The sequence below is a fragment of the Pinus tabuliformis genome, chromosome 8 (assembly GCF_031772625.1).
Source record: "Pinus tabuliformis cultivar Carrire ecotype Pingquan chromosome 8, CPIR1, whole genome shotgun sequence".
Taxonomy (NCBI): Eukaryota; Viridiplantae; Streptophyta; class Pinopsida; order Pinales; family Pinaceae; genus Pinus; species Pinus tabuliformis.
The window spans coordinates 732,490,378-732,506,791 of NC_142294.1; the positions used below are offsets into that span (position 1 = coordinate 732,490,378).

The 16,414-nt window shown below is 33.7% G+C and overlaps 1 protein-coding gene across 1 annotated transcript; it reads left to right on the forward strand.

The window, feature by feature from the left end:
* Positions 1-9,134: 9,134 nt before the first annotated feature.
* On the forward strand, positions 9,135-11,887 carry LOC149237672 (uncharacterized). Its single transcript, XM_089369350.1, is given in 2 exon segments — positions 9,135-10,956; positions 10,959-11,887. Coding segments are annotated over 2 exon segments (2,751 nt in total).
* Positions 11,888-16,414: the final 4,527 nt, after the last annotated feature.

Consider the following 16,414-nt stretch of genomic DNA (forward strand, 5'->3'; position numbering starts at 1 on the left):
TCAGGTTCCTCCTTGATTCAGATTCAGCTATGCACCATAAACCAATCACCAGTATTCCAGATCTTGCTCTTCATAAGATATTCAATGCTTCAGTCAATGCTTTTTCCAAATGATCTCCTCCTTTTTATAGTCTTAGGTCTTACTCAAACCATGGTCCAAAACCATAGAGAACCAATACTAGCGACCCAAAACCTGGGTTCAATACTCTGGACGCAATACCAAGGTCCAAAACCATAGGTCCAAATACCATGGTCCTAAAAATAAGCTTTCCCGCATGTACGCATTTTTTCCTGCATGAAAGTGCGTGCATACGCATACGCAACTTTTGATCGGCAATCCCGCGTGTATAAGCGACTTTGTCAAAGGAAACTTGCGTATACCTCTTTTTCTCTCATTCTGAGAGCCTGAATAGTGATTTTCCATCTGAGTGAGTTGCCATCAAGGACAACGCCTGTGCTATAGTGCCAAACCTGTGTCATAATGCCAACAGAAGGAGGTGAATCTAAGTACCCCCTATTCTAAAAAATAGAAGGAGATGATTAAATTCTTCCATATTAAGATCTAGTTCAATAAGAGAAAGTTGCATGCTCAATTTGATTCTAGTTCAAAATACAACCTCCTAGGAGGATATATGATTAGCAATATTGGATTGGAAATTCCTGACCATCCTCACCCGTATCCATCAGGATGGGTAAGTAAGGATGTATATATTAGGATTAATAATCAATATAAAAACACAAATTTGCACAAGTATGAACTATATTAATGAAGTGGAGAAAGTCATAGTATCACTTAATGTGTGTGTAGTGTTTGGAACCCGCTACAAGTACTTAAAGGATGTAATAGTCACGAGGAGAGAAAAACAATACCACCCAATCAAGAATGGGAATTCCTTCATCATCAATGCATAAAATGAAAATCCAAGATCTCTCTGGTAAGTCTTAACCAAGACAAGAAGTTGATTAGTTCTAGTAGGAATTTTGTATTACTCCTCTCAAGAGAGAATTATCTTGGAAATGAATCCATAAAAACAAAGGAATCTATAAATCAATGTACTAAAATGAAGAAAAAACAATTGGAGGAGTTGTTACAGGCATGTAGAGGAGTGTTCGAGGAGCCTAAAGAGGTTAGTTACCTAAGAGGTAAGTGAAGCATAAGATATAATTTTTTGTGTGGCTTCCCATTTCCAAACATTGGATTGTATAAACAAACCATCCTAGAAGTAGATGAAATGAAGAAATAATTGCAATATATATCATAACAATGAGTAATTCAACCAAGCACCTTACCTTGTAGGTCACCTATCATCATAGTACCCAAGAAGGAAGGATGTTGGAGAATGTGTATTGAATATAGATATTTGAATAAGGTAGCCCTCAATAATCAATATCCTTTATCTCAGTATCAATTAATTGTTTGAACAATGGCAACATGGTAATTACTTCACCAATTTGGATCTCAAATCGAGACACCACCAAGTACAAGTTAAATAAGAAGATACCTAGATGACACCTTTAAGACAAGGCAAGGTTTATATGAATGGATGATATTTCTTTTTTATTTTTGTAATGTACAAAACACATTTATGTGTTTGATGAAGGATGCATTACATTCCTTTCTAGATTCATTTGTAATAGTGTACTTAAATTATATATTAATTTATATCTATGAAGATCATATCTGACATCTCAAGCAAGTGGTAGAGACACTAAAAGGAAACTCATTGATATAAGACCTTAAAAAACTTGAATTTTCATGATAGTCATTATTGTATTTGGCATATGATGTTGGTGGAGGGTTACTTGAGACATATTCCATAAATATCGAGGTCATCCTTAAGTGGCCAATTCCTACTAATGTTACTATAGTTAGGATCTTTATTGGGGCAACATAGTATCTACAAAATCTTATAACATCTCCTTAAATTTTGGTTACACTAATCCATGTTGTAATAGCTAGTGGGAAGAGTTTATAGTTGGGAAATAATTAATAGAAAGCTTTAGATGAGTTGAAATGAAAGACCAGTCTAACACCAATGCTCACAGTACCTAATTTGTAGAAACATTTTGAAGTGGAGATAAATGCAAGTTGGTATGTTATGGGAGTAGTCTCGATGTAGGGAGGTAAACCAATCTACTATAATTCTAAAACATTCCATGGCAAAGTCTTAAATTACCCTACATATGGAAATGAACTCTTTGCTCTAGTTCAAGTTGAAAATGAAGCACTATATGATGCGAAAATATACCACTATCCACTCTGGTCACGAATGATAATAATATTTGTAGGCCCATAGTAATATTCAAAAAACCATATAGTACAATTGGATGCAATTTTTTACAACAATTGCATTCTTATCATAAAATATAAGGGGTATCCTTATAATTTGGCATAGATGCTCTCATGGACACCCACATCTAAGATCACAACATTGGGAACTCATGCACATTAAGCCCTTTACCCTTGATGCATATTATACCTTTAAAGACGTGTTTTAATAGTTACAAGGCAAAGTTCAGGTATATGAAGGTGAAAATAAGGTTGACTATGATCTCTAGAATGGGTTTCTCTATAAGATATAAATTCCTAAAGGTGAAAGATTTCAACTTATTAGAGAGGCTAGCACCTCCAGAGTTACAATGAATTTTGATGTTGGGAAGAAAATTTCCAACTTACAGACGTATATGTATTGACCTATAATGAAAGAATATGTGGCTTATTTTATTATAGAATGCATAATTTCTTGTGCTAACAAGCGCATTAATAGAAGGTAAGGTTTATACCATCCAATACATATACGTAGAAGACCTTGGGAGAGCATCTCCAGGGATTTCATAGGTGGTTTCCAAGGACAAGGAATGGACATGACTATATGTTTGTGGTTATAATTGACATGTTTAGCAAGATGTGCATTCTCATCCCTTGCAAATAGATCATCAAGGGACAAGATGCCAGTGAACCTGTTCTTTGAGAAGGCCTATGTGCAATTTGGGATACTAAGGAGCATCATCTTAGATAAATATAATATATTTCTAATCTCCTTTTGGACTACATTTTTTGAGAAGACTCAACACCGAGTTGAATAGGTTTGAAAATTTCCACCCATAAACAAGTTGGAAAATAAAAGTAGTTAATATGACATTGGTTCAAAATTTGAAGGGTTAAAATCAAAAGCATACAAGGACTTGGGGTCAAAATTTGATTTATATTCAACACTCATATAATAGAGTCCATGATTCTACTAATAAGTTCCATTTTTAAACTTTCTTTGGGTATTTGCCACTCTCTCCCTTAGATGTTGTATTTGGACAAGTTGTAAGAAAAGAGACCATAGGAGTAGAATTGAAGGATGGCAAATATATTGATAAGATTGAGAAAACCCATTTTCAAGTGGATGAGAGATTGAAGAAGTCACATGAAAAGTACAAAGTCAAGCATGATCACCACCTAATTGAGAAAACATTCAAGGTGAGACATAGGGATTGGTTGTATCTAAACAAAGAAAAATATAGGGTCTTGATAAGAAGATGAAATATCTACGGTAAATTCCTTTTACAATATTGGAGAAGATGGGTGACAATGCCTACAAACTCAATATACACTCAATTGTACACATTTACTTAGTAGTGAATTTAGAAAATCTGAAGATTTATGCTAACCTTCTATGTTGGATTTAACTAATGAGTGAGTCTTACCTACCATAAAAGAATGAGCACCAAATGCTTAGACACGGTTAGTAGAAGAAATAGTTTTACAAAAAAGTCTAGAATAGCTAGTTGGGTTAATATGAACTCTAGGAGTGGTAGGTTGGGTTGAAGTACAGATTGTAGGAATGGCCAAATGGTGGTTCGGGGAGAAGGTAGAGGAAGTTTTCCCCACCTCCTTTAGTAAAATATTTCGGGGAAAAAAATCCTACCTAAATGGAGAGGTGTGATATAGACCATGTTAATCAAAGTTCATAAGGAAAAAGCATAGCTCTTGTAAGTTGGCCTATCCTATTGAACACTAGGACCCAATGGATCCCACATCAACTTCCATTACTCAAACATGTGGAGCTAGTTGTGTGTGGATTTTCAAGAAGATTCTAGAAGGTTCAAAATCATAACTTTTGATGGCATTTAAAACACAGAAAAACCCTATACCTAACCCTAAATAAGTATTATGTGATGTAAAACACTAGGACACTAAGAAAGGAAAGGGTTCCATTCTTATTGTATCATTTATTGTTCCATAGTTTAGTAGAGAACTTGTAGGCCATAGTATCTATGAACAATCCATAATAAGAATACTTTCTTTGTACTTGCATTTCATAATTGAGAAGGAAAGAGTTAAAACATATGCCTCACCTTCTAGTTGGGTTTTCCTATATTGGTTTTTTCGAGGGTACATCTTGTGCTCTTTGTGTGGATGGTGTGTAATTTTCTTCACTTATTTTAGTTTAGTTTCATTTATTTTAATGTTTTATGCATTAAGCTAGTAACAATTGAACTTGATGTTATAAATAAGATCATGGAACAATAAAAAAATCAAAATGAGTGCACAAATAACACATAGAAGAACAAAATACAAGAGAGACATTGATACCCATGGTTCACTTGATATTGTTTACATGCACGAAGAAACAACTAGTACTTTCTTTATTCCATCTAGCAAATGAAGGGATAAAACCTATAACACATTCACTATAACCTCTTGTTCTCATTCTCATAGTCTCCTCTCTCAATCACAATGCTCTCTCACAATATATAGTTGCAATACAATTCCCTCAGAAAAACAAGGTTTCCTTCAAGGGAAAAATGACAGCAACATAACTTCTATAATCAAATATACAACCTAATGATGAATGGTCTAGGTTGACTACAAAATTACAATATTTTACAAGGAATTTTCTAAAAAATCTCTTGAGGAGAGTCTCCCTTATCCTTTCTTAGGGGCCTACAAAAACCATTGGCACCCACGTTGGACCCCTTGGCAACACTAATAATGGGGAAAGCCTCTGCACACCCTCCATAAGGAACTAGGATCCAATGGATGAAACAAGACTTTTGAATTAAGAAGATAATGAGGCTCCTTGACTAACACCTGAAAATATGAAGTAATATACTACATAATAATAATTTTTAAGAATATTGTAAGTTCTTTGACCACAAACTATTCTTGTGAAATATCCACATTATTTTGTATTTTAAAAATAGAAAAACAAGTGTGAACCTCTAATTATTAAAAATATATAAAGTTAAGATAAATTTATGTTGATTTTTTTTTTTTTACTTTATCTTAATTAGATTAATTTTTACCATTTTTAACATGGGATGTTGGATATTAATATTTCATTTGTTTTAGTTTATTAGCATTACCAATGGCATGAGACATTCTTTCAAAGTTGAATTATGAAAGCATATAATTTCTCTCAATATAATAATTGAAAAAAAAAACATTATTGACAATTAGAATATCATAACACTATTACAGTAATTTGCTCTTTTTAAAGGCACTTTATAACCCAATATGGGGGAGGTGTTGTTTCATAACATTGCATTATAAAATAACAAAATAGTATTTACATTGAGGAATTAAAAAATAGTAATAACAGAGAAAATCTTATAAAGTAATTGAAAGTAAGAATATTATAATTTAGTCTATAATTACTTTCTACAAGTTATTATGAGAGGATGAGAGAGACATTTAAAATGACATTGATATTGCCATTCAATATGTAGAGGATGTGTAACTCATTTTGGGTTCAATTGACATGTGTTATTTTATATATATATATATATATATATATATATATATATAGATATAACAGAAAAATATTTTGTTAGTGATAAATAAAATATTTCAATGTCCATATCAAGTAACATAATTTTACATCAACTTTATAAGAGAAAGATAAAATAATTGAAATTGAAAAAATTCTTATATTTTCACTTTCCACTATGAGGGAGATGTGCAATTTAGTCATTTATTTTCATGAAACTGAGATGTGACATTTAAAAAATATTAATAACAAAAATTTTTTGATGTGAATTATAAATAAAATATTTCAATATGCACATTGAATTAAACATTTCAACATCGAATATATATAAAATGAGAGAGGTTTTTATTACAATGACAGGTGCTCTCTCTCTCTCTCTCTCTCTCTCTCTCTTGCTCTCTCTCTCTCTCTCTCTATATATATATATATATATCACAATTTTTTTTTTAAGTGTCAATGATAAATAAAATATTTCAATATGCACATTGAATCAAATATTTCAACATACAATATATATAAAAAGAGAGAAATACTTTTATTACAATGAGGGGTATATTTTTTTATTACAATGAAAGGTATATATATATATATATATATATATATATATATATATATATATATATATATATATATATATATATATAACAAAAAATATTTCAGTGTCAATTATAAATAAAATATTTCAATGTCTATATCAAGTAACATAATTTTATATCAACTTTAAACAAAGAAAGATAAAATAATTCAAATTGGAAAAAGAATTTATATTTTCACTTTTCACTGAGGAGATGTCTAATTTATTCAATTCTTCATATGAAATTGATATGTAACATTTAAAAAATATTAATAACAAAAAAATTATAATGTGAATTATAAATAAAATATTTCAATATGCACATTGAATAAAATATTTTAACATCCAATATATATAAAAAGAGAAAGATTTTTATTATAATGACAGGTGCTTTAAAATTCAAGAAATGATAGATATTTGTATCTCCTTCAATGTTTAATATATAGTTGACATGTAACATATATATAGAGAAATGCTATCCTATGGATATATTCTTTTTACTTAAGAATATGAAAGGAAAATATATCTAAAATTGTAAAAAAAAATTAATATTTTTAATTTAAAAAAATTGAGTCATAAATAAAATATTTCAATAATCATATTATATAAAATATTTCTATGTTTTTTAGTATTTTATTTTATATTTGCCGTGCTATCTTCTAAACTTTGTAGTGATTACAATCATAGTTACCAAATTCGTCCGAATCAGGTTAAACATTTCGAAAATTCGGCAATTTGATAAGAATAGCGTATTATTCGATGAAATTCGATTTGGTTTTCAAGGATAAATGGTTGGATAAGCGGTTAAATGAAAAATTAAATGCCTCAAAATCCACCGTTGGTGGTTTATGTAAATGGAACAGATTGTTAATGATGGAACAAATAGTGGTAGGATGGCATCCGCGCAGAAGGAAAGAAACTGGAGAAACTGGAAAATCACAGTGGAATTGGAAAATTTATAATTTTCCAATTTCATTATTGTTTTTATGGGTTAAAAAGCCAGTAAAATAGGGAAAAAGGAAGAATCTGTTACACTGAATTCCTAACAATTTGTTAATGTGTAATACTTGTTAATTTTGCAATGACTGATTTTATGGAATTTCAGATATTTTTGAAAATGTTTATATTTATTATTAAGGATTTTAGATAAATCAGTTTTAAAATTAGAAAAATATTTTAGATTTAAATTTAGAAATGAAGAAGTAAGGGAAGTGAAGTTTTTTTTTTGGTGAATTGTGTTTTTCAAGTTATTATATTATCTAGTTTATGAGATGTTATTCAAAATTCAAAATTAAAAATAAATTAAAAAAAAAAAATAGGCTGAAAATATCCTTGATACAACAATAAAATTTTTAAAATGATAGTTTTTAAGTAAATTTTTAAAACTATAGTTTTTAAGATGTACACTCTCGAATTTTTTTCGAATTAAAAATTTCTTATTCAAATTTATAGTATCGTATCGAATTCAAATCCGAACTTGGTAACTATGATTACAATATAAACTCTATGATGATTACAATATCTTCGGAACTGTTGTGCTCTACATTGATATCTTTGAATTTGTAGTTCGATACCATCTCTTCGTTTTAGCATCTATGATGCTATACATTGTAAATCTTCAGATGTATATACATTGTATATATTCAGATCTATGGTGCTATATATTGTCACATATATTTCTGATATGTGGTTCAATAAGTCAAGGTGATTTCTAGGGTTCGATTATATCTGTGGGTTCTTAACTACAATAAACTTTGATTTGCATTACTATCTTGTAATCTTGACGGTGATTACAAGTTTATTTTGGATTTATCTTCTAAACTCTATGGTAGTTACAATGTAAATTGTATGATGATTACAATATATTTAAATCTTTCATGTTATACATTGCCACATATTTTGGATTCGTGGTGCTATCGTCTAATCCATTCAATAATTACAAGTTTACTTCGGATATGCAGTGCTTGGAAATCGAATTTGTGGTGCTTGGTTATATATGCGAGCGTAGTGATAGCGGTTTCTGAGGCATAGCACAATTTTATAAAACTGAGCAAACATCTTTAAACATACTCTGCCACTCATCACCTGAGTGCATAAGTTCTATTTTTTTTTTTTTTAAATTATGAGCACTTTCAAAGCCTCAACTTAGCAAGGGGAGATTGAACAAAGTCAACCCAGAAAGCTTTTATGATCATAATGATTCATTAGAAAAAAGAAGAAAAAGAGCCGAATGAAAAATTAAATATAAAATAGAATTAACTACTAGCATTTGCACCAGATGTTGCAAAGGAAACGCCGTAAGGCATAAATTGAAGAACACAAATACAACAAAAGAATACTTTGATAAAGAATAAGAATATATTGAACGCTCAAATCAATGCCCCATTAACTGGAACCACTTAGTAGACATATCTATCAACATTAGGATTATACACAATGATCAAGAAATTTCCCATATACAAACAACACCTTCCACAACAACCTTTTGTCACATCCACATTTTAAAAAATGCCTTGGAAAGTGATTGGAATCTCCCATATTGCCGCCTTCATTATGCAGATGAATCTTCCATATTGCTATTTTCATCATGAATATTGTTAGTTCATTGTTGTAAAGTGTTAGTGTGTTGAATTCAATCTCCTCTGCCTCTGAATTTCATGCCCTGTACGCATACTTTTAACGGGTTAGTCTGATTGTGTCTGATGTTTTTATCATTCTGTGAAAATCTATTTGCATTTCAGACAGTAAACCCTTGGGCCCCTTTGAATTGCTGTAATTTAGTTATCCGTGGTAGGAGTAATGGAGACATGTTTAATAGGAATTTCCAATGGAAGAGAAGTGGAATTAGTCTGTAGTTGTACATATAGAGCAGGAGTAGGAGAAGGGTCTGCTACAGTGGGGCACTTTCGGTCCAAAAGAGGAAGAAAAACAAGTGGGGCATTATCTTTCAATTTGTGTTCAATGAAGGTCTCTTGCGTACAAACTGTACTGGCAATTAACGCGCATCCAAATCCCAAAATTAACACGACTTGCCTGCCAATACATCAGGCAGGTACTGCTAGTGGGTTAAGTTCCGACCATGTAATACAAGTCCTTAAATCATATTCTGATCCAAAGCAGGCATTGGGTTTTTTCTTCTCGACTGCCAGACAAGAACAATTTATGCACACCACATATTCCTACAATACCATGCTAGAAATCCTCGGAAGAGCCCGCATGGTGAAGGAGATGGCACGCGTTTTAGATTTGATGCAAAAGCAACACTGTAGGCTTAATTCCCAAACCTATTTAATAATTCTCCGCAACCTCAGAATAGCAGGTTGTTTGGAGCAAATTCCTTCAGCCCTGGAAAAGATGAAGAAATCTGGGCTTATGCTTAGTGACTTTGCTTACAATGGTCTTATAGGATTACTAATCAAATCAGGGTTTCGGAAAGAAGCCGTGGTGGTGTACAGGAAGATGATTTCGGAAGGATTGTTGCCAAGCCTAAAATGTTATTCTGTACTAATGGGTGCCTGTGGAGAAATGGGAGATACAGGACAGGTGATGGGACTTCTGGCTGAAATGCAAAAATTTGGCTTGAGACCCAATGTGTACACCTTCACACTCTGCATAAAGATACACGGGAGAGCTGGCAAGGTCGATGAAGCATGGAGCCTGTGGAGACAAATGAAGGAGGAGGGCTGCAAACCAGATGTTGTGTTGTTCACCACATTAATGGATGCTCTCTGTAATGCAGGTAGATTGGATGAGGCGACAACATTACTGAAAGAGATGAGAAGCAACAAATGTAATCCTGATTCTATCACATACAATACTTTGATAGATAAATATGGGGATTGTGGCCTTGTCGATGCTGCATGGGAGCTTTGGAAGGAGATGATAGCTGATGGATGTGCTCCAACTGTAGTTACCTTTACTACTATTATCAACGCCCTATGCACAGGTGGAAAAATTGATGAGGCACTTGCAGTGTTGGATGAAATGGTGGAGAGAGGGAGTTCTCCCAATCTGTATACTTACAATTCGTTGATTGGAGGTCTTCTTAAGAATAACAGGTTGGAGGATGCACAGAAGTTTTTTCAGGTTATGCACAATAGAGGGTGTGATCCAACATCTTTAACCTACAACTTATTCATCGATTATCATGGAAAGAATGGTGAGGCTGATGAAGCATATGACGTGTTTCTGCAGATGAAGAAAAAAGGAGTTTCTCCAAATGTTGTTTCCTTCAATGTTTGTATAGATAGCCTCGGGAGGGTAGGAAGGATTAAAGAAGTGAATGAACTTTTTGAGGAAATGACACGGACAGGTCTGTCCCTTGATGTAATCACGTATAATATCATGATATGCTGTTATGCCAAGGCAGGAAAAGTGGATGAAGCTATTGGGATGACCTTGAGGATGATAGAAAGTGGTTGTGAACCAGACACTGTCACTAACAATACTTTGATTGATATTCTTTACAAGGAAGACAGAACAGACGAGGCATGGGAGATGTTTCACAAAATGCAACAGAGGAATCTTCCCCCCACTGTTATAACATATAATATTCTGGTAGACGGGCTTGGCAAAGATGGCAAGGTTAAGGAAGCAATAGAGTTATTTCAACGAATGAGGGAAAGGGATGCCCACCAAATGTTATTACACACAATTCGATGTTGAATGGTCTCTGTAAGAATAAAGAGGTAGATATAGCTTTCAAGATAATGCAAGAGATGACAGAAAATGGGTGTTACCCTGATGAGATAACTTACAACATACTCATTGATGGTTTCATAAAAACAAATAGAATTGATGAAGCTTGCCAGCTCTTTGAAGATATGAAAAACAAATTTTCTCCAAACCTTGTAACTATGGGTACTATTTTGCCAGGGCTTGCAAAAGCTGGGCAAATGGATTATGCTTTGAGAGTGTTCAAGGAGTTCTATGATGTGATGGGACTGCTTCCCGATGATGTTGCTTGTGCAGCCCTAATTGATGGCCTGGGCAGAGTGGGCAGGTTGGATGAGGCAATCTTGACCTATGAAGAAATGTTGGCTAAGGGTGGTAGTCAATACATATATGTGGTACGCTCTCTCATCAAATCCCTATGCAAAGCAGGAAGAGTGTTTGACGCTCACAGAGTATTTGAAGAATCAAAAGATCGAGGCGTTGCTCTTGACACTATTGCTTACAATACTCTTATTGATTGGTTATGTAAAGCTGACCATATGCATATTGCCTGGGATCTTTTCAAACAGATGAAGAAGTCAGGTTGTAATCCAAATGTTTACACTTACAACGCCTTCTTTGATGCTCTTGGAAAGGCTGGAAGGATGGATGATGCTTTCAAGCTTCTTGATGAGATGCGTGCTAGAGGATGCAAGATGAATACAGTAAACTACAACACCCTCATATCAGGTCTTGTGATGGCCGGTAGAGTGGATGAGGCCATAGAGTGGATCCGCGAACTTGTGAAGAATGCACCCTCTTTCCTGAACCGGCAGCAAGCTAATCCGTTAAAAGAAGAAAGAGAAAAAACTCAGAAAAGAAACCAGAAAACAACATAATATAAATATAGCAGAAGATGAACAATATTGATAAAGAAAGGGAAAAGAGAAAAAAACAACATAATGCAGCAAAAGATGAAGAGTCTTAATAACAATTATTACATAGCCAGACATGCGAGGCCATGGCCCGTGATCAAATGCTGCGCGAGCGGCTTTTACAGCCAAATCCACATCTTCTTGCCTGGCCTCTGATACGCTCGCTATCACTTTCCCTGTTCGAGGATCCAAAGTCTCGAACTTTTTCCCTGCAACGATACAAATAAATCAGCCCTAAAGATCTAAACACAAATCTTGATTTGACTTTAAAATACTGTGCAATGGATCAAGAAATTAAATACCTGAAACTGAATCTACAAACTCTCCATTGATGAAAAGCTTCGTATGCTTTACTGTAACTGGGGGGCAAACGGTGGCATTCGATTGGGAAGAAAGGGACGCCATCTCGGAGTTTCTTTTGGGGCAGAGAGAGGCTCCGAATGATAATCGAACGTTGCAGTGCGTGATACCGTGATACCGTGGATGATCTGGACGAGCTTGGAAAACGGCGGGCCAGGGTTGCTATTGATGTAACAGCACAAGGCTGCTACGTATGCAGGGAAGAAAGACATGAAGAGTCTCATCGCCAGCAGGCAGTCTCTGCGAAGAGTCTCATCGCCAGCAGGCAGTCTCTGTGAAGAGTCTCATCGCCAACAGAAGAGTCTCATCGCTAGCAGGCCAGTCCTGGCTTTTCATGGCCCATTACCATGGAAAAAAACTATTTTTCTATGGAAAAAATAGATTAAACGAACGGCAGAAAACACTCCAATCATCTAACACACATAATCAATGGCTCAGGATCGCACACGTCACATTTTAGGGAGGTCTTTCTCAGAGGGAACGCCTTACGGCGTAACAAGGTTTATAATCAAATTTAAATTGTTAGAAAATAAAATATTATGATTCAAATTTGAATTGCAATAAATGAAAGATAGGCTATAAGAAATGGAAACTAGAAATAATTAATGATTGAAGAAAATGACACCTTGGAAAAGAGATAGAGTTAAAGAAAAACTAAATAACAATTTGGCCCTAAGTAGCATACAAAATAAATTAGATGTCAAACCCATCAAAGGGGAAATGAACAAGCTAATTGCACTGGATCATGATCATAATAAAAGAGACTTGAATCTTAGAATTGCTTGGATAAAAGATAAAAAATATGAGGACATGTTAGAAATAAAAAAATAACAACTAAAAAATAAGTCACAAATTGAAACAACTTAACTCATAGAAGAAAGAAGGTTGGAAAGATACTCAAACATAAAGATAGTTGGATCCGTGTTAGGGTGAGTTATGGTAACCATATATTTGGCATACTCAGTAAGAATCCCAGCCTAAGAGGGACATGGATCTTTATAAATGAGGATCTCATTCCAATAGAACAACCTGAATTAAGGAAGGAGGTTCAAAAGGTAAAGGAAGCTAGAAATGAAGGAAAATGGGTAATCATTAGGAATAGGAAAGTTATTATTATGGATAAATGACGAAATGTGAGTAATAAATAAGAATTTAGAAGAATCTAGATCATCTTTTGGAATTATTGTGGCTTTTCATGGTGTAAAGGTCCTATGTTTAGTTGGATCTGTTGGAAATTTAGATCACTACTGAGAGGGGGAGTGAATAAGTAGTGATGGCCTATGATCAATTTTTACTAATTTTTTTCCTTTTTACACAAGTAACTGAATCATCAATGTATAGTAGCACAGCACAGTATATAGGAAACACATAATATAACCATGATCATATGAGAAACATATCAAAGCACATAACCATGAGAAAATCAAAACAAATAAGCATAAGATAAACCATCAATATCATCACACATGAGACACCAGATATAAGGTGGAAACCCAAAAGGTAAAAATCACGTTGGTAGAAAGTCTTCATTGTCATCTCTTCTGTAATTATAAAATTCATTTTACATCTAAATCACTAGCCATCATTGGTGTTCAAGCCACAACTTTCCAATCATGTGAGCTGCTACTCGCTCTAGGCCACTACTTGTATGGAATTTGCATACCACTAGGTACTGGAAGCCACCATTCCCATGACTTTGCAGGCCACCACCTGCTATAAGTCACCACTCCCAAAAACCACAACTAGATTATCTAGCCACCACTAGATGGAAGCCACCATTCCCATGTTCTCAGGCCTCTACCTAAAGGATGTTTCTACACCCTGTCACAACAAGCCACTACTTGCCTCACCAAAGGCCTCAACCTTTAGGCTCATCACATGGACTTCATTTCGTCTAATTTCAAACTATGGCCCATATATTCAAATCAAAACTAAATACAAACACTTCAAACACAACCAATCTCTGCACTATGGATCTTTGCAGTACAATCTCATCCAATACATCAGCCCAACACAATCATCATCATAGATAAATATGATAAAAAAAACTCAACTATGTCACAAAACATAAACAAAATGCTACAACTATAAACTGTCCAATAAAACCCCTGCAACAAAACATATCAACAATCTAAACTTTGATCCAATGTCTCTTTAGAAACAACTACAACAATATCTCTAATCTCCATGACAACATCAACATAACGCTGGCATGTGCACACAATATCTAATCATCTTACCTCCATAGGAATTCTCCACATGCCTGTAATATTGCTCCATATTGCTCCATATTTGATCTTCACTTTGCACTCTATTTGTAATATTGTAGCTCACACTCTCTTCCCATCTAACCCTTTTTGCTTCACACTCTGGAATTTTATCAATGAAGAAATATGTAATCAATAGCAAGATCTAATCCTCATTATCTTTGACTTGATCACCTTCTAGAATGTGGAGCAACTCAAGTCGGCTCTAAGCCATAAAAAAACTCGGGCAAATATCTTGAGAAATGCTCATGGGAAATTATGTACGCGCATAAATCAGAATTTTCCTAGTAAAGTTATTATCACAAGGAAAACACATGCTCCCGGAGAGGATCCTCGCTTGGATAGTATGGGAATGCTAGCGAACATAGTAACATCTTCGCTCTATTCACAATTGCTTCCCTGAGAGAATGCCTCAACTCTTTAGGCTTGTATTCTCCTTGCACCTAATTTGCAACTCAGCTTCAGAACATCATTAGGCAACCTATAAACATTGTAACAATCCTAGAATACCATACATTAAATAAGTATGAGGAATAGAAATCATGATTATAAGGCTGAGCATCGGTTGACATCAATGGAAACACTATAGAGCCAACAAGATCTCTAGTGAAATTGATATTATTTTTTTAGTCAAAACTTTTGGAGCATGATGATTCTAAGGCCCCTCACATGCATGGATTGATTATGTGATTAGCATGAAACAATAAATATTTTCCCAAAAGAATTAGAGGAACATATATTTATATAAAAAAAAAGTTTCTCCTTACCCTCAGTTTCCTAAGATAGGTCCCTTCAATAAATACATCTGGATTGAAATCTCTAACATTAACACTAAGAGGATTTATATCACAAATTTTTATTTTGCACCTATCAACTCTATCTTTTATAAGAAAAGCAAACTAGACAAGAATTTATGTTATAATATCCTAGAACAAAATATCAATAATATAAGGAATGAAAGTAATATTCACTTATTATAGACTTTAATGCTATAAATGCGACTAACCAATCCATTCTTCTAAGTAATGAATCAAACCTAATCCTACTTGGCTAGACGAGGATGCTGATTTAGATAGTAGATTCAAAACAATCGCAGAGGACATAATAAAGAATTTATTTGTTATTGAGTTAGTCAAACTTAGTACTTCTCAAGACCTTATAATTCACGTGGCATGTTCAAGTGGTAAAAGCCAACCAAATGATTTGTATTCATAAGTTTAGCAATAATTTCATGGATTATGTAATATCTACTATCTTTGTTTCCAACCAGATTGTAAATTTTGACCTCTTAAATAACCATGCACCTGACTGGGATCAGATACCTTTAACGTTAAGTCTAAGCTTTTCCATGTAAGAGAATAGTGAGATTCAAACACACTTATCTTTTGAAAAAATAAAAATAGATCTCTTCTTAAAGGATTTAAACCTCTTAACGCATAAGGATAACATTGAACACCTATACCATAATTTTACTACAACTCTCTCTGCTACCGTTAGCAAGTTCTCTTTTGAGGTGACATATGAAAAGAATAATCAAACTACCAACCTTTGTTATGATAATGATTGTAAAATTGTTACAAAAGTGATTAGGATGCTCCTAACAAGACCGTAAAACTTGATAAGATAAATATGTACAAAGCTCTTTATAAAAGGAAGAAAATATACCATATAAATAGAAACCAAGAGTAACTACTACACCTTTCTAAATATGATCCTAGAAAGTTTTTAAAGGAAATTCTAATTCATAAAACTAAGAAAAATAATTTGATTCCCTTGAAGAAGTGGAATATCTTAAAAATCTTAATGAATCCCCTAACACCATGGACACCATTTTTAATTCCCCAATAGAGGGTGATATATTTTC